General features: G+C 40.1%; 1 protein-coding gene across 2 annotated transcripts in view; it reads right to left on the reverse strand.

The window, feature by feature from the left end:
* The window catches only part of DISP1 (dispatched RND transporter family member 1), a 165675-nt gene that overhangs the window by 48500 nt on the left and 91754 nt on the right, over positions 1-25421 (reverse strand). The window contains exons 1-2 of one of the 2 annotated variants that reach the window (XM_074989913.1): positions 16637-16778; positions 3416-3949 (exon numbers count right to left, since the gene is read on the reverse strand). In XM_074989913.1, the coding sequence (XP_074846014.1) occupies positions 3416-3918 (503 nt within the window). In that variant the 5' untranslated portion in view covers positions 3919-3949; positions 16637-16778. Of the gene's footprint in view, positions 1-3415; positions 3950-16636; positions 16779-25421 lie in introns of those variants that run through there. The other variant, XM_074989912.1, reaches the window with a different exon arrangement.

The raw sequence follows: 25421 nt of genomic DNA on the forward strand, positions 1-25421 counted from the left end.
TTTTTTCTTTGACTGAAACATTCCTCACCATGTCACAATACATACACGAGTTAAGCACCTAAATGTACAGCAGCTAGTTTAACCCAAGCAAAACTAAAATGACCCCAATCAGAAAGGGGTGGGGTTCCACTTCAAATAATGATTAGCTCATCTCTCCTCACACATAAGTATCTCCCCTCAGTTCTCAGCACGGCACCCATCCTCAGAGCCACTTCACTTAACCTAAATGACAAGGTGAAGATATCAAAGAGGTTTGGCTAAGGGAAAGAAGCTCTTTGAAGGAGACAGACAAATTCAGGGTCTGACCACCTATTCGCATTACTGCAAAATCTCCTCTGATAAAACTTCCTCTCTATAAAAGGAATGAAACATGGAAAAAAACATCTTGAACATTTTTATGTACTGCAAACCCCAACATCAATAGCTAATAGTAGCAGATATTATATAAAGTTCTAACTACAAAGGTCACATTCTGGCCTCGTTTGCAACAATGCAACCCCACTGTTGACACAGTGATTACATGGGTGCAGCAACTTCCTCTGAAACGAACCCCGCAGAACTTTTATTATTAGTGATGGGGTATAATACAGCAGCTTGTCTCAAGATCCTTGAGGTAGCCATTAAGGGAAACAAAAAAAGAAAAAGAAAAGAAACCCCTTATTTGTAAAGTGAGCAAGTTCGACTTACAAAAAATCACAGCATCACAATATATATGGAAACTCATGATGTTCATTTCAGATAATAAGTTCTCATGGCACCATTCAACTGTTGACTCATGAGACCATCTCTTCTATTCCTGCAGTTCCCACTCGTTACACTACAGACAACCGCCTCCTTCACTGCACAGACCTGATTCATTCCCTCAACAGCATCCATCCTGTGCACTAAGATTATATCCTACAAATACATAAAGGGGACAAATCAAGGTTGCAAAAGCCATCTCATTTTTTGGTACTACTTTGACCTGCAGTGGTTGTCTTTGAATGTTAATAATAAAATAGCGTAGGAGTTTTTTGTATGTAATTTTGTAAGCCTAAAAAAACCAGAAAAGAAATTTATGAGATGGAATTATACTATCTATCACATGGGTCATCAGCAAGTTTGGACCCCATAGACTTTCACCAGAGGGCCATGGTAAAGAAGGGAAAAAATTATTTAATGCAAGATTTTTTTTTTTTAAAAATGTTCTTGTCCCTTTTGGAAGTTTATCACAAAATTGATGAATAAACCAAATTTTTTTTTTGTTTTGAAAATTATTTTTATTAAAAATATTTTCAATAAACAAAAGCTTTTGCACTAAAATGAAGATTTTTTACTTCCAAAATTTTGGTTCCTGGTTTTTCATTTAGGCCAAAATGTTTGTTTTGATTGAAAAACAGATGACATTTATTTTGATAAATATTTTCAACAGCTCTACTAATTGGGAGGATCAACATGCAGATACCCTTTTATATGACTCAGCTTTGGAGGGAGGGCTAACCAAACATTTTCCCAGCGCATAAATGTTTGCTTGACATTAGAGTACTGTTGGGACACAGAAACCCTGGGTTGTATTCTGGTTCTGGAGAGGTAATTGAATTGTTTTGCCTGTCTCTACTCCCCAGCCACTCTGCCAGAAACTTCCTCCTGACCATCTACATCCGAGCCCCAAACAAGGGGTAACACTGAGAGCACAAGATAGATGACCTCCTTGCTGTTTGTTTTTAAAGCCCATTGAGAGTGGCCCCTGGCAACTGGAAGGCACAATTGTAAAGGAAGTCCATTTTAGCTGTGCAACAAGATTACCCACAGTCCAGAGGGACTCCTCTAAGTATCTCGTTACCAAGACCAACAAACATTTACAGAGCATGGTCACCGGATAATTTTTTTGTCCAGAATATTACAGTGGAGTTAAACTGAATTACTTTCCACAAGGACAACAAAAGCCAGTTCCCTAACCCTAGGGAGAGCCCATCTGGTAAAAATGCAAGTGCTTGCTCTAAAGCATGGAGATGCTTGTCAAATAGTGGTAAGAATTTAATGTTGGTGAAACATTCTTCCCAAATCTCATTCACAGAAATGGCAGAAACATTTTTGCTCAAACTCCTCAAAAACAAGCAAATAAAAAATTCAGCCTAAGGCAGATACCAAACATGGAGAATTTCAACCTGAATCATCTGAATGTTATAAACAACTGAAAATAAGGTCTTATAATGGAAACTATTAGGCAACTTTAACTACAGGCTTCTTTGCCAGGTCTGACTATAATAAATGTAATAAGCCTCATTGCTAGAGCTATTTATATTTGCAAAATTTCCTTCACAACCAGGAAAGCTGGATAGTTTTTCACCAGACCAAAAGAACAGCTTTTAAGCAAGAACCACCCACAGTGGGATTCAGGAAAATCAAGTACTAAAATGGGTTCCCAAAATCATGTAAGCTTTAACCCAATGCAGCAGTCTTTTATCTGTAGCTATGATGCTATGCAGTTATAAAGGAAGGAACAAGATTTGCTCCACAATGTGTGCTTCAACTCCGGAAACATGTTTCTCATCCCTCATTCTATGAAATCCATATGTAATGACTGACAAGTCACTTAAGCTATACTTGTCATTTTCCTCATTTTCAGGTTGTCCCATCTGAGATACTTGGAGCCTGACTTGCAAAACTGCTGAGTGCTCAGAGCTGCCACTGACATCAGCAGGAGTTGCGCTTGAACAAAAAAGAGTCCTGAACAGAGAGTACTCTCTATCTAAATAACAAGAAATCCTGAGGTGCTACAGGACTGCTTGTTACTTGTGAAGCTACAGATTAACACAGCTACCCCTACGAAACTTTCTAGCTGAAGTCTAACAAATCTTGAATTGATCGCATTGGGATGCTTAACATCTGGTAGATGAAATGTGTCTTGCTTTGGTACCCCAAAACAATCAGGTAACAGAAATACTGAATGAAAGATTCCAGCCCATTTGCTCTCTGTGGCCTCTCTTGTCTCAACCAACTGCATAATTCTCACATTTCAGCTACAAAGTATCAGTTTTTTCCTCTCCTAGAAGCCCAAAAGCTATGAGAAGTAGCTTTTATCATGGTTTTAAAGATATATGAGGAAGAAGTGCATGTCTTCCAAATAACCCAAACTACGCCAAGGTGGCTGTGTCTTTGTGGAAAGGAAAGAAAAAAAAAATGTTCTTGACATGAATTAGCTCCCCATGAACAGCAAACATTCTACGAATGAAATTAACAAAGTATATCCTCCACGCTGTTTGCATGCAGTTAAGTGCAGTATGCGTTAGATTTTATTATTGTCTGAGAAACAGTATGTATAAAAGATTTAATTCACTCCTTTTCACCTCTCCTTATTTTTATAAAAAATAAAATGGAATACCTGTAGCATGAGTTGCATACTGAATACCATTAAAAAATCCATTCCACTCACCCACTGGCTACATGTTGAACAGAGTGATGCTGAAAATGGTCAGGCCACTGATGATGAAGGCAGAATGATGGGGAGTGTTGAAGACGGCAGGTGGTCTGATATACAGGTGTATGTTTTTGGCAGACAGATGTTGAGTATTCAGTATGTGGCTGCAGGCAACAGGAATTCATCGGGGCTGGAGCTGTGCTCCCAGTCAGTGAATGACATTCTTGCTGTTTATTATGGCTGCTTAAAGGATGATGGTACGGGCAAGAATGGCAAGACTGTGTCAACATCTGTTGAGTTCTTTGGTTGTCTAAAGGCAGGAAGGACGGGTTGATTGTACCATTAAGTTGCAGGCATCCATTTGGACTCACTTTTGTTCTTGGTGCTTCCTTGGAAGGGAGGTGTTGGGCTACAATGCCTCCATCCATTGCTGAAAGGATACTGGAACTCGTAGCACTGGAGAGGATGCTGCCATTACTCAGGACCACAAAATCACTACTGCCATTCTTCAGAGCCATACTCCAATTGCTGGATGGGTCTGCAGTATCGCTAGGAAAAATTAAATAAACCAAAGTTAGCAGGTGGTGTAATTTTTTTTTTCCAGTGTTCAAAATTCAGAACAGTACACGTTGAAAACGGTAAGGCCCTAGTCCCATAACTAGATCTCCATATAGGCCCCAATCTATGCAACTAGATCCAAGAGTAGATGGACTTTTGCCTACATTAAACAATATGAGCTTTCTGCAGGCATGAGGGTCTGCCAGGGAATTTAACTGTAATCCTGAGGCCTAAGGCCCCAATTTAGCAAAGTACTTTGGTACACATTTTTGTTCTCTATGCAGAGTGTGTCATTGCTGCACTTTTCTTCAGTGGAAAGATAAACTTCTCTCCAAGAACCAAGGACCAACCAGCTCTACAAAATGGAGACCTTATATTTAAAAAGCAAAATAAAATAAAATAAAATAAAAAACCCTGGTTATTATAGTAGTGGAATTGATTCTGTTTGGCAACAAAAATAAATGAGAGAATAAGTTAAAGCCTGATAATAAAAGTACAATAAATACCACATAAGAGATGGGGGAGAGGTTATAGTAATGATTAAACAATCAGATGGTTTTAAAAAGCTAAGGTGTGATATAATAGCCAACTTTTGGGAGCTTAGTCAACAGGACAGCTGGGGTGTAAGGCGAATTTTATCTAACTTCAACTCTTTCCTAAATAAGAAAACAAAGGGGTATGTAGAAACCACAGGCAATAAGCCTCAGGCCATTCAGCAGGAAAATGCTCTAAGCTGCCTCTTAGCTGGCAGCTACTACATTAATGTTTTGAAGCAAAACGTGAAAAGAATGCCTTTTGAAAGTGTGTTCCTAGGGATGGTGCAGCCTCTTCAGCAAGGCTTCAGGGAAGGCCACAGACTGCAGCTCTGTGCAATCATATTGCTGACAGCCCCATTATGCCCACCACATATCCTTGCAGGTAAGTGCACAGATAGTCCTCCAAGAGCTGGACTCTGGGCTCCCCACATCCTGCCTCCCATTCAGGGACCTACATTGCATGCAGAAAAGAGGCAGAGAGGAGCAGCAGCTATGTGACTATTTCAAAGGCCTTTTTCTTGTTCAACCAAAACCCAAAGTTAAAAGTTACACCCGGAGTGACCAGACCAAAATGTATAATTCAAATGAACACACACTGTTGGCTGCCTCTGGTCTACAGGCAGCTTGTGGTTGAGAAGCAGTGGTGCACCCTTGAGTTGGCTGGAAAAAGCTCACTTTGGTCAGTATAAAGACTAACTGAAAAAGTACTATTTATAAAACAGTACATAGGACTTCTATGTAAACTAAAAGTAGCCATCAGAACCGTACACTGCATTTCGCTGACACCTTTGAACAGTTAGTGAAAAAGAGACAGGGCTGCACAGCAGCCAGAATTTAGCAGTAATCAACTTGGTGGTTATGGTTTCTGCCCTCCCTTCACATCAACCTCTAAGCTACTGAAAACGAAGATTATAAATGTTTTGAAGAGATTCTTTTTAAATGCTATTTACAGAAATCAAAACACTTTAGGTTGCCACCTAGAAGTCTCTGCAGGTATGTGAGATAATGTATAACAGGGCAAACCATATGATTTGACCAGGAATACTTAGCACAACCAAGATGCTCTCCAAAATTTGATTAAAAAAATTAAAATACGATAAAATCCTGAGCTTAAGTTATTTTCCACTGAACCAGTTGAGGAACTCCCCCTTCCTAGTAGCAACAATCCAGAAGACTATTAAAATGTTTGCTATCCTGCAAGCATTAAACAGTGAAGAAAGGTACTAAAAGAGAAAGCTCTTCTTACAGATGATTTTGCTTTGCACAACTAGGGTGACCATATCTCCCCGTCACAAACAGGGGATGGGGAGATATTGGTGGGGAGGGGGGAGAGGGTCAGCTCCTCCTGGCTCCACCGAGCACCTGGAAGCTGGGAAGGAGGCGGCAGCTGCCAGCGCTCCCCACCCTGGAGTTCTGGGGAAGCAACACCGCCGGCCCTACCCCCGAGACCTGAGGAAGTGGCAGCTGCTGGTGCTCCTCCTACTCCCACAGAGCCTCGGGGAAGCAGCAGCCTCCCGCCCTCCTGATCCCGGAGCCCCAGGGAAGCAGCATGGATGTGGCAGCTGAGTGCTCTCCCACCAGCAGCTGCTGGTAAAAAAGGTCAGCAGGTGAGGGGTGGGCAAATATGGGACAATGAGGGCCTTTTAAAAAATAAGCAAGGATGCCTTTTTTGGCGTCCCAAATACGGGACCATCCCGCCAAATATGGCACAGATGGTCACCCTACCATGCACGCACGCACAGTGTAAATAGAGTTATGTACAATGGAATGGCATTTAAAGGGAGGCCAATGGGAATCTAACGTGCCAGTGACAGCTAATCTAACTCTGTTCCTAACTGCTATTTTGTTTTAATATTTGAAAGAAGACTGAGCAAATCATTTGGAAAAATATTAGAAACCGAAACTGAAAGGTCTTCAAATACCACACCTGTTCCCTTATGCTGATACCCACCATGCAACCGACAGAGAGCTCTCGCCTGATGGCATAGAGCAGCTACGTGTGAAATCTTACAGCGCTGCAGCTGCATCAGAACAGCTGTGCTGCTATTAAGGTCTCTAGTGTAGACACAGCCTTAGACTTTGCAGGAAGACATGACACCAGATAAAAAAATAAAAGATAAGCAAGAAAGTTTAACTCCGTTTCTTCTCCTATATTGCCCCTGAGCATCCAGAGAGCTAAGAATGTTCAGCCAACTGAGCTATTCAATTGGTTGAACAACTAATATCAAGGACAAAGTGCTTTTGCACAATGGAATGCTGCCCATGGCAACCAGTGGTGCTGCAATTCAAAGTCCTGAATCCTCAACTTCCAAAACTAAAGGAAAATTTAACCACTGATAAGGTGCCCAATGCTTTTTGTTATGGACAATATGCAGAGCCATATTTTTGAGACATTCACTCTAAATAAACTAACTCTAAGTAGTAACTAGTCGGAACATAACAACCAACACACTTGCTTAACAGGAGTATTTTCTCAAAAGTCCAATTCCTCAAATTCTTTCTGAATATTCCCCCTCGCCCCCCAAACAAGTCAAGCCTTTTAAAAAACTTTTCACCAAGCAGAGAAGAGTGAATTCAAGTGGCTGCTAACGCTTGCCTCAGTTTGAAAAGACATTAGTTTCATGAAATACTGCTGTGTTTAAACAGCCTGGGTTTCTCCCGAGCTACATGGTAGCTTCAAAGAAGCTGCTAAAGGGGATATAATTCAACACTGAGAAAAGGAACGCTCTTACTGAGTTGTCTGGCAGCATTTTAGGGATTTTTGTTGGCTTATATTAGCTTGTTCATGGAGATTATTGATATGCTGCAGGATGGCATTGTTAATTAATTCTGAACAGGAAATTACGCTGCATGAGTATCATTGCTTAAGGAAATTGCACCTTTGATTGGCTTAGAGGAATTCTAAAATATTTACTAGTGATATCAATAAAAAACAAGCTACCTAAGAATACCAGATACCCATATATTCAGCTGTATGAAAACGGTTGGTTTTTTATCTTAACGAACAACACATTTGCCACATATACCACTGAATGTAACAACACCTCTTGGTAAACTAATTTTGTGGAATGTTTTGTGCAAGTTACGTCCCACAATATCTACTACAATCATACTGGATAACCAACTCATGTAAAATCTTGGTCAGAATCAAGATTATTTAAAATTAAGTTTGAAAAGATGAATGCATGTGTTTAAAATTTTTTCCTGATGAATTGCTATGAAAAGTATAGTGGGTTGAAAATGACATAATGGCAGTTCTATCTTGTTAACAAAGTATCACATTGTTTAAAAGCATGTAGGTCCCATAGATTCAGTAAGGAACTGTGAGTTCAAGAGATCTAAAGCTAATTTCTTCTACTGATTGACTAGGTGCTCTTGCACAAGCCATTTGAGCTTTGTGGCTCAGTTTCCCTATTTGTAGAAAAATTTGGATGATGCTTACCTAGGTGTAATGCCATTTGAAATACACAGATAAAAAGCACCAAGTTCTTGAATATTTATTAAAATTGTGCTATTTTAATCATTCATATTTGAAAATGCTTATGTATCTATACTATGGTTACAGATACATGGAGTGGCTCCTGTTTATATACTAGCCCATACATGGTCTTGGAAATTAGGCCCTCTTATTGGTCTTAAGGCGCTATGGCTTTGGACATTTCATTTACCCACTACCTCTACTATTGGGCAGCACCCTGGGAATCTTTGGCTTTCACTAAAAACATATGAAGGAATGTCAGTTTAATATCTCCTGTGCAGAGCAGATTCTGCTTCTGTCTGAATATTCAGAAACTCTTCATGTTGTAAATCAGACAGTCTTCAGAAAGAATTATTTAGAAGCAGTTTCATTCAGGGTTGTGTCACATTATATTACAGGCTGACATCTTCCACAAGGTAGTATATGTAAGATTGGACACCGCTCAGTATTTGTTCAGGCCCCTATCTTGGTGATCAGACTACTTGCAAACTATTTCAAAAGATGAGGATTCTGACAGAGGAAGCTGTGGTAGTCTTTCCTTTAAGGCACCTTTGAGTTTTGTCAGTTTTCATGGAGTCTTCGAGCAATGCATCTAAGCACCCATTTATCTAGAAGCATGCTAGCCTGGTTTAATTAAATGGGATAACCTCACATGCCTAAGTGCTTTGCGGGATGAGAAACTGAGAGGTCAGAGTAATATAAGGGTCATAAAGAAAAATAACAAGAGTTTGGTTTGTTTCTATTCATTTGGTTTGATGATGTACTGGTTTTACTGAAAGAAAAACACTTCTCAAGAGTATCATCAAGCAGCTTGAATTTTGTCTCATTTAGGTCATTACGCAAAGTCTAGCTGAAAACTCTGTTGCACTATTATGTTTACTATTCAAAGTTCATTAGGTTTAAAAAGCACAAGAAGTTACATAGCAAGCAGAAAGTAAGCGTAATGTATTACAGCAGTGTTTTCCAAACGGTGTTCCATGGAACCCCAGGGTTGCACAAAGTGAGAAGAAGGGTCCCTCAAGCAAATTCTGCTGTTGCTCCCTGCCCTACTGCCACAGTGAACTAAATGTAATTGGTTTAATGGCCAGCAGGGCAGCGAGACAGAGCCAACAGTTAAACCAACTGAATTTAGTTCTATTATTTTAGCAGCAGCAGAAGGGCAGGCAGCCACAGGGAGCCCCCCCACTTGCTCCACTACTCGAGTGGCCACACTCCTGCAGTGGATGAGGGTTGGCTCCCTCCTGCCAGCTCAACACCTCCACGCCAGCCTTCCTGCTGTTGGGTGCATGTGGCTGCCTGGTGTGGGCTTCCCATCCCATGGATGGATTAGTGCCAGGGGACAGTTTGGGGCTGAGAGGGGTTAAGCCTGGGAATGGGGTTCCACAGAAGTCTTGAGTTTAAAAGGGTTCCGTGGCCAAATAAAATTGGGAAACATGGTATCCCAAATAAAAATCAGGAAATTACTGTATCCTAATTCCACTGTGTCAGACTGTAGCACATACACAGATTTACATTAAAAGACAAAAAGATTTATCACTAAGATTTCAGCATAAAAAATTTACAAAGTGAAAAACTGAGAATTATGAATAAGACTAAAATAAAGATTCCCTAAAATATTTCTGAACATTGAACAATGACTCATTTCAAAGCTATGTATCACCAAAATTTAGTTTTATTCAGATTTACAACTGAAAATTTTGAATTGATGTTTGGAAACCCTAGACAGATATGGAGGCTACGGCTACTACAGATTATATACATCCAACTCTAGTAATTCTTACAACTAAAGTTACACGCTGCCTTAATCCGAATATTTAATGTCATACACATATAAACACAGTACCATGCCTAGCAGTTTTGGTACCCTACGGAGCCATCAGCAGGAGGTGGGGGACTTTGCAATGCATGTGGGGGCTATACACAATGGCTGTGGGGGCAGCATCAGGCCTACCTCCCTCTCACTGGCAGCAGTGGTGGGAAGCAGAGTGACCCAACCCCAGTCCACTAGCTCCCGGCCACGTCACTCAGCTTCCTACTGCTGGTGAGGAGCCCCACTCCTTCTCCCAAGCCCCCTTCCCTGAGCAATATGAATGGGAGCCACCAGAACCGGGAGAGCTGCGGCCAGGTCATTCCGCTTCCCACTGCCACCTTTGAGCGCACGGGAAGGCCCGATCTCTGCTGCCAGCACCTGGCCTGCCTAAACCCCTGGGCCATGTCACTTGGGTCAGGGGGCTCAGGAGATGGGGTAGAGTGGGAAGGGCTTAGAGGGACGGGTGGTGTAGATGGGTGTCCCAGGCCCCGCACCTCCTTGGGTACAAACCTGCTTAGTTCAGCCCAAGGGGGAGAAGAGAGGTGCTGGCTTGGGGGTGGGACTACTGTGGGAGTCAGCAATACTGCATATGCAGCAGGCAGCTACCTAGGGCACCACAAAATTTGGGACAATTTGGTGCCCCGAATTTTGCGGTGACCTAAGCAGGTGCATATTTTGAGCACTGGGAGGATTGGCCTTGCATAAACCCACTCACTTGTCTGGTTGAAAGGCCAGCATTTAGAAGGGGGTTAATGCTAGTTAGTTTACCACCAAAAGAAAGCTAGAATTGCCTTAAACTATTGTATACTTGACAATAGAAATTGCTGAGAGAAGGAACGCACTTCAGTGATGCAGTCAAGGTCAAAAGTTTGGAGCATTGTTGTATCTGGAAGCTACTAAACCATATAAAGGCCATGTTATATAATGACAGTTTTATGCATGATTCCGCTAGTACTTGCAGAGATAACACTGAACAATGCACACCCAGCCAAACTTACTGCCATCTGGGTTGCAAAGATGTCAGGAAGTACCTAGCACCTAACAATGTAAAAACATGTAGGACATGGTGTTCCTTAACTTACAGATTCTTTTTAGACTTGGATTAAGTTCACCTGTTACTTTGGCTGCAACTGAAAGAATTTTCATTGCTTTAAAGTTTGTTAAAAAAAAAAAAACCCACAGGCTTAAAAAAACATTAGTTCAAGAAATACCATCTGGACTATTAATACTTGCAGCTGAGAATGACAGAAGTGGAAATTCAAATGTGAATGACATAGTGGAAATCTGGTAGAAGCAGTTTTTAGTACAGATAATTTAAAGAGCTTTAAAAGACGTTAAGAACCTAACAGCAGCCATATTGGGCCAGGCCAATGGTCCATCTAGCCCCAGTATTCTTTCTTCTGACAATGGCTGGGGCTAGATTCTTCAGAGGGAATAAACTGACCAGGACAAGTATCAAGAGACCCACTCCATATCATCCAGTCCCAGCTTCTCCAAGTCAGAAACTTAGGAATCTTAGGAACGTCCAGAGCATAGCGTATCCCTAACTATCTTGGCTCACAGCCATTGATGCACCTGTCTTTCAAGAACTTACTTAATTCTTTCTTTGAACCAAACCCAGTCATATATTGTGCTTCGTAACACCTCCTGGCAACAAGTTTCATCAAATAATTGGGTGTTATGTGAAGAAATAATGCATTTTGTTTGTTTTAAACCTATTTCCTATTTGTTTAATTGGCTGACCTCTGGTCTTTCCTTTATTCCTTATTCACTTTCTTCACACTACTGGTGCTTTTATAGATTTCTACCAGATTGCCCTTTAGTCTCCTCTTTTCTAAAATGAATAATTCCCAGTCTTTTTCATCTCTCCTCATAGGAAAACTGCACCATAACACTAACCTGCTAATTTGGAACCCACCATTTTGTATGTATAATTCAGATTATATTTTGCAATGTTCACTACTTTGCACTTATCAACACTGACTTTCACCTACCATTTTGTTTCAAGTCAGCTGGTACTGAGAGATTTCCTCTCATGCAGCTTTGCCTTAACTACCCTGAGTGATTTATATTGTTTGCAAACTTTGCCACCTTACTGTTTACCTCGTTTTCCAAATCACTTATGAATATCTTGAAAAAAATCCTGATTCCAGAACAGATTATTCACCCCTTTCAAGTATGGAAGCTGACAATTTTATTCCTAACCATTGTTTCTTATCTTCTGTCAAACCAATTACTGAGCCTTGAAAGTACCTTTCCTCTTATCCTATGACTGCTTAGTTTGCTTACCAGCCTTTGGTGAAGGACCTTGTCAAAAGCTCTACTAAAGTCTCAAGCGCTTCGTATCTAACGAATCACCCTTGTCCACATGTTTGTTGACACCCTCAAAGAATTCTAATATATTGGTGAGTTATGGTTTCCCTTTATAAAAGCCATGTTGACTCTTGCAAAACATATCCTGTTCATCTGTATTTTGTTAATTCTGTTCTTAACTATAGCTTTAAAATTTTTTTTTTTAAGTCCTGAAGTTAGGCTTACTGACCTAGAAACATCAAGACCCTCCCAGAGCATTTTTTAAAAATTGGCATTACATTAGCTATCCTCCAGTCATCTGGTATAGCAATTGATTTAAATTATAGCTAATTAGTATATTTAATTGTTTAAGCAAAAAAATATCCCAAATCTTTGCATTGCACCAATGTGTAGATCCCCAAACTGGTTTGTAATAGTTCACTACTTTTAAATTTAGGGCAGGACAAAGTTCACACTGCATTTTAAAGTATCTAAAACATTTCAGATCAGGATCCTAAGCCAGCCTCCAGATAAACGCATTAACACAGCTTTTGATATATTTTTCAAGCGTATAGGATGGTCCTGAACATAAATATGACACTTGAGGTGATGAAAATCTTTCTCCATGCCCAAAGTTTGTTTAAAAATAATCTTAAAGGTTGCAAGAAGTAAAAGGTTCTTAAAACTGAGCAATATTTAACAATCCCACAACTACCCATTAGACCCCTGCAAAAGAAGCAGTATAATGGATCTGTCTCATAACACTACAGATTTTTTTTTAACATGCAAGTGGGTAACTTGCTCTCAGTTCTATAAACACAGATAAACCCTTCCAAGACTCCATTTACCGTACCATTCATTCAGTGCACATCCATTTTGAAGAGGCCTTTCAGAGCCGTGTGCTGAGGGAGGGGGTGAGAACACTTACCCCGCAACTGCCAACCTGCCCCTTCCCTACTCTGCCCTCACCCTGACTTCCTCCCTAACCAGCCTAGCCAGGGATTACTGGGGCAGGCAGGTGGTGGCTGCCCCATGGCCTCCCTCAACCACCAGCATTCACCACCCAGCACTCTGATGCTGCCTCCCAGCCACCTGCAGAGAAGTGGGACTCAGCAGGTTGGGAACCAAGGAGGAGTGCCTCTCAGTGAGTTCTGGGGAAGCAGGAGGCCAAGAGAAGTGGGCCCCTGCCCAGGTAAACTTCCTTCTCCCAGGTCAAGAGTGGGGCGATCTTCAGGACAAGCTGGGGTCAGGGGGATGTTCTTGAGCTGTATAGGTGGGGGAGGGGGGAATGTATTTGGGCAGGAGGTACGTTGGGACCTTGGTGGGAATTTCAGGCTTAACAGGGGTGGGGTGGGTTGTTTGGCTGTGGGGAGGATGTTGGTGCTTTGGGAAGGTTCAATCCGTGCATGGGTGGGGGTGTCCTTGGACCAAGAAGGGGTGGGGGGTTTGAGAGGTTGAGGCAAAACTGTAGGTGGCTGGAGGGGAAGCAGGATCAGCTGGAGAGCAGAGGGTGGTAGGAGAAAAGCAGAGCCCTCTGTTGGGGGGGGGGGTCCATATTTACAGAAAAAGCACCTCCTCCAAAAATTCGTGCCTACAGGCCTGCCTTTCTCCCCCTTCATTTCACTGAAGAGTTACTTCTGCCTTAACTTTCCCTGGCCCCCAGGTTCATCAAAGTAATTGGTGGTGCCTAGTGTTTGATTTTTGAGATTGACTTCCATGGGAGAGCCTAGTTCTCTATCAAGGCAATATCTGCTCAGAAATCAAAAAACGTTTAAATGCTTTATGATTGCTGATTTCTAATGCTGGCTGTCAGAGGGACATATTTTAAATTCTCAAGCACCTTATTGTTGTGTACTTACAAAGTGTGGAAGCTGGTTTCTCTCAGGTTTCCCGATTCTTTGTATTTTGGTTGTAAACCACTAGTTCGTCCCTGGAAAGCTTTCATTATTTAGTTAAGGAAACATTCTAGAGGATAACAAAAAGCAAAGGTCTGTCTTCTCAACGTGTAGAACACTTCAATTTACTTAGTTTATGTCTATTTTAAAATACGCTATCTCTAAGAAGAAAGATATTTTCAGTTTTTATTCAGCACCAATTGTTCATAAAAAATCATCAGCAACCTTCAGAACACTTTCAAATATGTTGAGTACACCAGTGTTAAACAGATACTTATGAATGCTTCTGCTACTTTATGGATGTTTGAGGATACTGAGCCTATACATTTCCTATGGGGGATTTGTGCATTTTTTCCATGGAACAGGAACTAGGTGGATCATAATCATGCCATTCAGAGGGGTAGCCGTGCTAGTCTGTATCTGCAAAGACAACGAGAAGTGCTGTGGCACCGTATAGGCTAACGGATTTCTGGAGCATAGGTTTTCATGGTCAAAGACCCACTTCGTCAGATGCATCTCTTATGCATCTGACGAAGCAAGTCTTTGCTCACGAAAACCTATGCTCCAAAAAATCTGTTAATCATAATATTCTTACTTTTGAATACTATTGAGCCTTTCTTTGATGATAAATAGGTTCTCAGTAATCAAAATACTTGTGATATGCAGTTATGGTACAGTCATAATAAAGCATCAAATTTACATAGTGAAAACTATTCTCCTTCTCTGGCCACAGTCAGTATATCTTATAAGCTGTTTTTACTTCATCCCCCTCAACAGCTTGATATGCTAAACAACCTGGGGCACCATGATTTCATTTCCTGCATTGGAAGCTGGGTCAGGAATCGCAATTCCTGTGACAGGGAGTTTCCAGATGTCACCAAGCCAGGACTGTAGATCATGCTGCAAATGGGCACCTAATGACTTGATTTCATTCAGCTGGCATACAAAGTAACCCATCAACAGCTAGGAGGTGAAGGAGTGGGGGAAAAAGCCAAGAATGGGAAAGACACTATTTTAAAAAACTTCATAACTATCTCATTAACTAAAAGTTAACTTGTTTAGTGCCAGCTATGAAAAACAGACTATTAGAACTATCTGTGGTGCTGTAAAAGCCCTTTATTCTGAAGAGTGTCTCTCTGTGTGTGCATATATGACAATTTAATAATTTTTATGCTCATACAGAAACTACCTGAAGAGCATTTACCAGATTTTTGCAGTTTGCTTTTAATACCCTCACTTTTGTGGTTTAAAAGAAATTGAAAACACACAGGAAAGAAAAACAGCCACTAGAAGAATTAGTATTAGCTAGATACATGTGTGGTCACTACAAAATGTTTTATTGCTATCTGTTTATCTCAGTGTATCAGTAGAAACAGCTCAGCAAAGGGTAAGAGTAAAGCAGTAAAAACTCACTGCCTGCAGCTGAAGTACTGCCATTACACTAAATCTTATTTGCACAGTTTAGTGACTTCATATTTTCATATAAACAGTACTTGTATTTTCATAATCACAAATACTTTTGTCCAAAATAATCCTACCTCATGTATACTCAGAATATGTGCCATTTGTGTAAGTAAAAGGAGTCACTTGTACCGAAAAATTCACAGGCATCTAGTAAATTATATAATCTGGTTACCATATAAACATCTGCAAAATAGCACCAAAAAGAAACACCAGATAGGGTACAGTTATTGATATGAAAAACCAGCATGATGCCAATTTTGAAAGCTATGTTACATAACAGGTTAAAAAGCTACATATTTCACAGATTCATTACGCAGGAGTTTGTTGCACTAAAGATGACCTCAGATCCCTCAAAATTCTGTTTCTTGATTATAGCACGCCCCATGAATTGTAATTATGATATGAACTGGTAAATGTTATGCTTAGTTTTTTTACATCTCCACATTTCAAAAGTGAAAATATATTTGGATATACTCAAAAATCAATTACTAATTATTTTAATTATCGTCTCTTAAAATGAGTAAAATCTGTGTATTCAACATGCAAACTGATAAATATGCATATCAATCCACATGGAGACATCTCTTAGCCATGCTATCAGTTTAGTTGCTTGTAAAAATAAAATGCACTATCCATGGTTTATTTGCAAGTATTTTACCAAAGCCACTTTATATGCAAAAGCATTTCTAAAAAATACATTCATCATACGTTAGCAATATTTTTCTTACTAAGCTAGGTATCCTAATACTGTTTTTTGCAATATACTTTTCACTGTACTTCACCCCTACTTCAATTTCAAAAACAGCTATTTAATCTCACATTAGTTAATTCAGGCACTGAAAAGTGAGAAACTACATAGAACTATGCTATAACACAAGATCAAAACTACCTACTATATTAACAATAGAGATTTGTATTAGCACTGTTCTGTTCCAGGCGCACAAACGTTTCTGAACAGCTGTAACGTTTTACAAGAAGAGAGTCTATTTGTAACAGACGAGGTAATATTTTAGTGAAAATAAACTGAATATACACGTAAATCTTAAATCTACATTCATAATAATTTGTCAGATTGTTTAATCTATAGACTAAAACGTGCTATAGAAAAAAACTGTTGAATTTTAAATACACTTCTATGTAAAATATTTTCTATGCTTCCTAAACACAAATAAAACACAATAAGAATTAAGAAAGAAATGCTACCTTGCAATTGACTAACAGTATCTCCAAGGTATGACTATCATCTTTTATGAAACCGTCTTGAAGCAGAGTGTGATTTGTGAACTGCTCAAAGAGCAGCAACACAACAGAAACAAACTGGTTGGAGCTGCCTACAATACTGCAGAGAGACAAGCCTGAATGACAAGCATACGCAATTCGCCTTGAATTGGGCACGTTAGGGGCTGGAACTTGCAGTGTTTGCTCTCCAATACACAGCTGAGTTTCTCTCCTACTTAACCCTTGGGGGCAAGGTCTTAATGGTTACAGCTGGTATGATGAAGGCTTGATCTCAACACAAGGTCAGGAAGCCAGGATATGAAGGTGACATGTAATTTCTAGCTTTTTCCTGCTTCTGCAGCAGTATTCCACCAAATGCTGCTGTTAGTTATAATTTTCTTTGATCTTTTTGTTTCAAGTGAGTAAATTAAAGCCTGTTGGACGGCGTTATTTGATTGCTTAGACTTACTTCAATTTTTAGAGATTTGGCTTAGTAGCACATCAGTTTTATTACTTAAATTTAAATTACATTATAAGATCAGTTATTCGATCTGGGTATTTCTCTGTATTTTGCAGATCAAACTCTCCCCCACCTTTACATTCTAAGGGGAAATATAAATGGATGCAACTTGCTAGAAAAAGTAGCTTTTCTTTATTTATATATTTGTTTTTGAAAAGAGAATAATTCATATAAAATATAGAACTAATTATAATGTGCTCCTTTCAAATTCACTCTGAGCTTTTTTTTTCCCTTGTACCACAATTCAAAAAAAGGAAAGTCCAAACAAAATTAACAAAGCTTGTAAAACAAGCGTCATGTTTACAGATGATATAGGAAACTAAAGTTCCTCACCTTTCCTAAACAAATACAATTCTAAAAGCTCAATGCTTTAAAAAACAAAAAGGAAATTCTTCAAGAAAAACCAAAGTTGATTGATAATTGAAAAATGTTGTTTCTAAAGTGTATGAAAACTTTCCAATGTTCACTGAAGTGAAAGCAAATACGGGTGGGGCAGGCAGAGATTCTGGCACACAAAACTGTATCAGTGCTTTTTGCTTTGTACTGTTTTTTAAATTTGTGAAATGGCATTTTGTTTCATGACTTTAAAACAATAAGGATGATCAACAAGCAAAGTTATCAGACTTGGCACTACTACAGTTGTCAGAACTCCACAGGTATTACTCAATTATTTTAGCAAAACAGCAGACAAAAGACCTTATGAACCCTCTAAGTCCCACCCTGATGTAGCCTTGGCTCCTGGCTGACATGACTTCATCATCATCAGACTCATCAGACCACGTCTACCCTAAAACATAGGTCAACCCAGCTAACACTACACTTATGACTGAAAAATTTCACACACTGTCTGATATAGTTTGGTTGACCTAACCCCAACTACAGAAGCAATTAGGTTCACTTAAGAATTCTTTTCTCAACCTAGTTACCACCTCTGAAATGTGAGTTACCTATGGATGGAAAAAAAACTTTTGCCACGGGAGTGTAGACGTACTCTCAACATGCCTGCTGACATTCCATCTTGGATGCTTATGAAAAGACTTCCCCTTTCAGCACGTTTAACTTCCACCAGCTCCTAAAATTCCTTAATAAATTTCTTCCGCATCATCTTTCAAAAACAAGAAAATAGGCCTCTTAATAATAGGTTATCACACCACTTTTGAGATCACAACTCCTGATCATTTTTGTCACCTTGCGAACAGTGTCAGAATGATGATGTCCAATATGGACAAAATCTCCTTCTGAGGAAAGAACTGGGTCTTCTGTAATTTGGACTCTGCTGTGAATGTTGACAATGCTCAATAACTTCATTTAATTTTACTGTTTCGTTGATTTCTTCAAAGTTCTTTAAAGTACCTTTCCCAACAGCTCTAAAGACTTACCAAAATTTAAAAGGTAAAATTAAAGGTAAAATTAAAAAGGCATCAAACTCCAAAATACTGCTTGCTAATGTAAAACAGCAAAGAAACAACTGGGGTATGTTCTCTCCTCTATTCTGAATAAGTAAACTGTTGTCTCAGCACACCAGCTACAGCAGCACAACAGTGCCAGTTTTTCATTTTAGGAACACAAATGGAAAAAAATAATACTGTTTCTTTTGGGGAAGGCTCCCCACAAAAAAACAGTCTTAAAATATTTCTAGAGCACAAAGATGGAACAAAGATTTAAACATTTGTTAGACGTGCCGGCATACTTGATAATGCAAAATTATCTTTTTAAAAGTTAACAAAAACCCCACACTTGCATTCCTGGAGTATGACATTTCAACACGTGCAGTCTGAAAATGCTTAAGCTAAGGTGGGTCTGAGTACCACTACTACTGTGGCTTGGAAAGTTTTTTTTTTTTTTTTTACTGACACAGTCTAGATTGTTTAAAGGGCACTTCCAACACACTAATCTCTGCTAGCATCCCGGAGTCCCCAAACCTTCATAAAAGCCCGGAGTGTTGGGCTCCTATCCCACGGGGATTTAAGAAGTGTGCACATAGCATGCTCTTTCATTGAGAGCCTTCTTCACCCAAGTACTTGAGACACTGAGTATGTTGGACCAATAAAGAACTAGGGTGGGGGAGGGGGCAGGAAATCCCTTGGCTGCTAAATATTCAGCCTGTTAGAAAACGTACTTGCTCTCCAAAATCGTGAAACTCTCATTAGTAACTAAACTAAGAATTAATAAAAATCTAAGTCAATTTACTTAACTTTCTGAAAAAGAAGAGTGCACAGTTGCTTAGACACAGTCCCCTCAGCACCCACCTGGCTACACGAACGCAGACTCCTATGTTACACCCTTTAGGACCAGATTATATCAGTAAAGCAGTAAACACTGGCTTAGCAAAGGAATTTCTTATCCACTAACTCTTAAACCAAAACAAAACACAAACAAACAAAATACCACACGTAGCATACAGATCTTCGGAAATAATTAACTCCTGAAAGCGACACCTCCCCAACTGCAACTCTTTGGTTTAGTCTGAGTCCTTAGACCAGGCACTTCTTCTAAAGGCAGAAATGAAATGACCTTCCTTCACAGAGAAGCAGCCTCTATTGAGCAGAGTGTCATACCTTTTTTGCCCATGCACATCTTCTGGAGAAATTCTAAGCCTCCCACAGTTTTCAAGTAAAGCTGTTCCAAATCAATGGCTCTGCAGCGAAACAATCCCCATTATTCCACCAGACTGGAGTCATGCCTTTAATTGCTCTTGCCTAGTTTCCCCAGACTTAGTCTCTCCATTAGAGCTATGGCTACACTACAGGGTAAGTCAACACAAACGTTTCTCAGTGGTGTGAATTAGCCACCCTGCTGAACAACATAACTTATGCTGACTTACAGACCAATATGAACAGTGGTATGCTAGCAGAAAAGCTTCTTCCACAGGCTCAGCTACCATCAGTTATGGAGGCTGGAGTAATTAAGTTGCCAGGGGACTCTCGTAACCATTGGCCTAGAGATCTCTCAGCTGCTTCAACACAACCTCACTGCTATAAGCTCTCTAGTGCAGCCACAGCTTGGTTGTCAAGGTCACACTGTAAAATGGATGCTCTAACACACACGGATGATTACATGCAAAATGGAGTCAAACGCAATATAATACATGATTTCAAAGAACAAATACGTTCCCCAAACCATCACAAGCAGAATGTAAGAAAGTTAATCTCAATCACAGAAAGTTAATTCACCAGGTGCTTTTGCAAAATCTACCTAAATACTTACAAAATGCCATCTCTGCTTGTGATCATTAAAGACCACATACCACTTTTATAAAATCAAGGTGTCAGCCACAATGTTCTGGCTAACAACCTAACGCCATCTGTCTAAGACCAGTTCTTCAGATGTTTGACAGTTTCATCTGGATACAATATTATTTGACACTTTCTGTCTTAAAAAGTGTTATAAATGTTGCCGTACAGCATACTGCAAGACAGATGCTGTGTTTCACTTGCATGGTGGGTCAAGAGATTCCTTTCCTAAATATTTGCTAACTATTTCCCAGGAGGAAGAGAGGCTTAAAATTTGTAAAGCACTTTGATGTCTTGAATGAAAAGCACTGCAAAAATCCAGAGTATAACAATGGATTAAAATGTTCTTACACTATTTGAATAGTTAAAACCAATCTACAAACAACAGCCACTCAAATTGTTCCCTAGGATGATAGTAAAATTAAAAGTATAATACAGAGTTATGGATTACAATTAATAAATGTTCTATAGAGAGTTTTAAACACTATCATAAATTTAAATTAAAAACTTTCCAAGTCAATAACTGCTTGAATATTTCTCAGTTGCATCAGTAGCCTGAAAGTGCAGGCCAAGGAGCTTAGTCAAGCTCCTTCCCAGCAAAAACAGGACAGCCCTTTTGCAGCCAAATAGACCCATGTACATCAGCAGCTCTAGACTCCAAATACTGGCAACCCCAGGCTTTTTTTTTTTTTTAAATGGTGATTTAGACTCCAAAAGCACTATGGGACTATCTTAAAAATGAGATATATTCCCAAAACTATGGGTTTCATTTATTTGCTTTCTGATACATGAGTCTTTAGAATACAGCAACATTTGCAAGTTTAACATTTGCAAATTCAATTATACATGTATGCTGGACTCCCCTGTGAGGTGCTGGCAAAGGAAGGCGTCTCACCCGGCCCCTCTGTCATGGGTCCGCCGAAGCCCCCCGCTGGCCGTCATTCTAGTGGGGGTCCCAATACAGCAGCCAGGGCAGCTCCGGCAGTACCGACACACCCCACTCTAGTAGCATTTACCCTGGGTATTTTTCTCGGTACACTATGCTTATTGCAACTTTAGATGCCAATACAAAAAACAGAGTAAGCAATTAATCTAATTTTGTTTCCAAAAAAAGCGAGGGGAGGGGGAAAAGCCAACACTAACAAATTGTGGCTGAGTGTCCAATCAGGACTCAAGTGTATTAGTTATGTATAATATGCAGAATACGTAGAATAAAAACCTGAGACACTCAGAAAAAACAAAAACAGCAGAGGGTAATGGTACTAGGTATGACAAGAAGCAGATCAACAATCTTCTTAAACATCGTTTAATTTCAATTACTCGTGGCATAAAATATCAAAACAAAAAGCAGTCAAGTAGCACTTTAAAGACTAGCAAAACAGTTTATTAGGTGAGCTTTCGTGGGACAGACCCATTTCTTCAGACCACAGCCAGACCAGAACAGAATCAATATTTAAGGCACAGAGCCTTAAATATTGAGTCTGTTCTGGTCTGGCTGTGGTCTGAAGAAGTGGGTCTGTCCCACGAAAGCTCACCTAATAAACTGTTTTGCTAGTCTTTAAAGTGCTACTTGACTGCTTTTTGTTTTGATAGTGTATAGACTAGCACAGCTTCCTCTCTGTTACTATTCTTCATGGCATAAAATAGGAAGATTAAGCAAATCCAGTCATAGAATCATAGAAGAGTAGGACTGGAAGGGACCTCAAGAGGCCATCGAGTCCAGCCCCCTGCCCTCATGGCAGGACCAAGCACTTTCTAGACCATCCCTGAAAGCCATCTATCTAACCTCTTCTTAAATAGCTCCAGTGATGGAGATTCTACCACTTCCCTTGGCAATTCATTCCAGTGTTTGATCACCCTGACAGTTAGGAACTTTTTCCTAATGTCCAACCTGAACCTCCCCTGCTGCAATTTCAGTCCATTGCCTCTTGTTCTATCCTCAGAGGCAAGGAAGAACAAGTTCCCTCCCTCTGCCTTATGACACCCTTTTAGATACCTGAAAAGTGCTATCATGTGCCCCCTCAATCTTCTCTTTTCCAAACTAAACACGCCCAATTCTTTCAGCCTTTCTTCATAGGTCATGTTCTCTAGACCTTTGATCATTCTCGTTGCTCTCCTCTGGACCCTCTCCAATTTCTCCACATCCTTCCTGAACTGCGGTGCCCAGAACTGGACACAATACTCCAGCTGAGGCCTAACCAGCGCAGAGTAGAACGGGAGAATGACTTCTCGTGTCTTGTTCACAACACACCTGTTAATGCATCCTAGAATCATGTTTGCCTTTTTCGCAACAGCATCACACTGTTGACTCATTTAGCTTGTGGTCCACTATAACCCCCAGATCCCTTTCTGCTGTACTCATTCCTAAGCTGTCCTTTTCCATTCTGTATGTGTGACACTGATTGTTCCTTCCTAAGTGGAGCACTTTGTATTTGTCCTTATTAAACTTCATCCTGTTTACCTCAGCCCATTTCTCCAGTTTATCCAGATCCTTTTGAATTATGACCCTATCCTCCAAAGAAGTTGCAACCCCTCCCAGCTTGGTATCATCTGCAAACTTAATAAGTGTACTTTCTATGTCAATATCTAAATCGTTAATGAAGATATTGAACAGAACCGGTCCCAAAACAGACCCCTGCAGAACCCCACTAGTTATACTTTTCCAGCCAGATTGAAACCCATTAACCATTAACTCTCTGGGTACGGTTATCCAGCCAGTTGTTCACCCGCCTTATAGTAGCCCCATCTAAGTTGTATTTGCATAGTTTATTGATAAGTATACAATGTGAGACCCTCTCAAATGCTTTACTGAAGTCTAGGTATACCACATCCACCGCTTCTCCCTTATCCACAAGACTCGTTATTCTTTCAAAGAAAGCTATGAGATTGGTTTGACATGATCTGTTTTTAACAAAACCATGCTGGCTGTTCCCTAGCACCTTACCACCTTCCAAATGCTTGCAGATGATTTCTTTAATTACCTGCTCCATTATCTTTCCTGGCACAGAAGTTAAGCTGACTGGCCTGTAGTTTCCCGGGTTATTCTTGTTCCCCTTTTTATAAATGGGTACTATATTTGCCCTTTTCCAGACTTCTGGAATCTCTCCCGTCTTCCACGATTTACCAAAAATGATTGCTAAAGGCTCAGATACCTCTACTGTCAGCTCCTTGAGAATTCTAGGATGCATTTCATCAGGCCCTGGTGATTTGCAGACATCTAATTTTTCTAAGTAAATTTTTATTTGTTCTTTTCTTATTTCAACTTCTACGTCTACCCCTTTTTCACTAGCATTCTCTATGTCAGGCATTCCTACAGATTTCTCAGTGAAGACCGAAACAAAGAAATCATTAAACATCTCTGCCATTTCCAAATTCCCTGTTACTGTTCCTCCCTCCTCACTGACCAATGGCCCTACCCTCTCCTTGGTCTTCCTCTTGTTACCAATGTATTTGTACAAAGCCTTCTTGTTTCCCTTTATGCTTGTAGCTAGTTTGAGCTCATTTTGTGCCTTAGCCTTTCTAATCTTGCTCCTGCACGCTCGTGTTGTTTGCCTATATTCGTCCTTTGTAATTTGTCCTAGTTTCCATTCTTATATGATTCCTTTTTAATTTTGAGATCATGCAAGATCTCCTGGTTAAGCCAAGGCAGTCTTTTGCCATGTTTTCTATCTTTCCTACACAGCGGGATAGCTTGCTTTTGGGCCCTTAATAATGTCCCTTTGCAAAACTGCCAACTCTCCTCAGCCGGTTTTCCCCTCAGTTTAGCTTCCCATGGGACCTTACCTACCAGCTGTCTGAGTTTACCAAAATCTGCCTTCCTGAAATCCATTATCTCTATTGTACTGTTTTCCCTTCTACCCTTCCTTAGAATTGTGAACTCTATGATTTCATTATCACTTTCACCCAAGCATCCTTCCACTTTCAAATTCTCAGTAATTTCCTCCCTATTTGTTAAAATTAAATCTAGAACAGCTTCCCCTCTGGTAGCTTTTTCAACCTTTTGGAATAAAAAGTTGTCTGCAATGCAATCCAAGAATTTATTGGACAGTCTGGCCCCTGCTGTATTACTTTCCCAATATATACCTGGATAGTTGAAGTCCCCCATCACCACCAAATTCTGGGCCCTGGATGATTTTGTTAGTCCTTCATTTCAAAAGGGGTACTGTTGTCACAAGCCTGCTATCAAACAATCCACAAAGGCTGCTGCTAAGTACACTGATCTCTCTAGTCCTCTACAGTCACCTGAGATGAAACCCTAGTTCCATTGAAATTAATGGGGGGAGGAGGGAGTTGCTATGAACTTCAATGGGACAGGATTTCACTCTTTGTTTTAAGCAGAAAAGTTCCAGGTTTTGGTGGGATTTAGGCTTTATTCATTGACTGTATTATGCAGTAGGCTGAATATTTTAGAATAGCACAGGGTTAAACTGTACAAAAAAATGGAAACAACATACTAAAACATGGCATACTTTGGTGCTTTATCTGCGGTGTGGTTAGCTGATGCCAGAATACATGGGTGGTACTTAAAGAAAAGGCCTGAGCAGTGGGAACGGTAAGTCACTTAGGCACCAGTTCTGCAAACACTTATGTATGGATAAAGATAACGTTACATGTTTCCAGGATGCAAGCCTTAGAATACAGTTTATTTGCTACGAGTGCTAAATATTTATTGTGTTTTGTGTTAATTTAATTTTCCTTATCTCAGATGCAAGGATCCCCTTTGTCTATGTCCCACTAACCAAGGTGTGCTTACCCAACCAGCTTTCATCATTTAAACTACCATTTATGTGGCAGCTGTACAAAGGGACTATTCAAAGCCTAACAGAAGACAATCATCCCACAACAAGGGAGTAAGTATAATCAAAAATATAGTTTGTGCTATCTTAGGATGACCAATTGTCCTGTTTTTCCTGGGACAGTCCCTTACTTAAGCTGTCTCACAGGCATTCTGACTTTTTTAAGAAAATGAGCTAATTGTCCCATATTCTGGGGGGATCCTGTTCCCTGGCACCCAGTA

The sequence above is a fragment of the Carettochelys insculpta genome, chromosome 3 (assembly GCF_033958435.1).
Source record: "Carettochelys insculpta isolate YL-2023 chromosome 3, ASM3395843v1, whole genome shotgun sequence".
NCBI classification, from domain to species: domain Eukaryota; kingdom Metazoa; phylum Chordata; order Testudines; family Carettochelyidae; genus Carettochelys; species Carettochelys insculpta.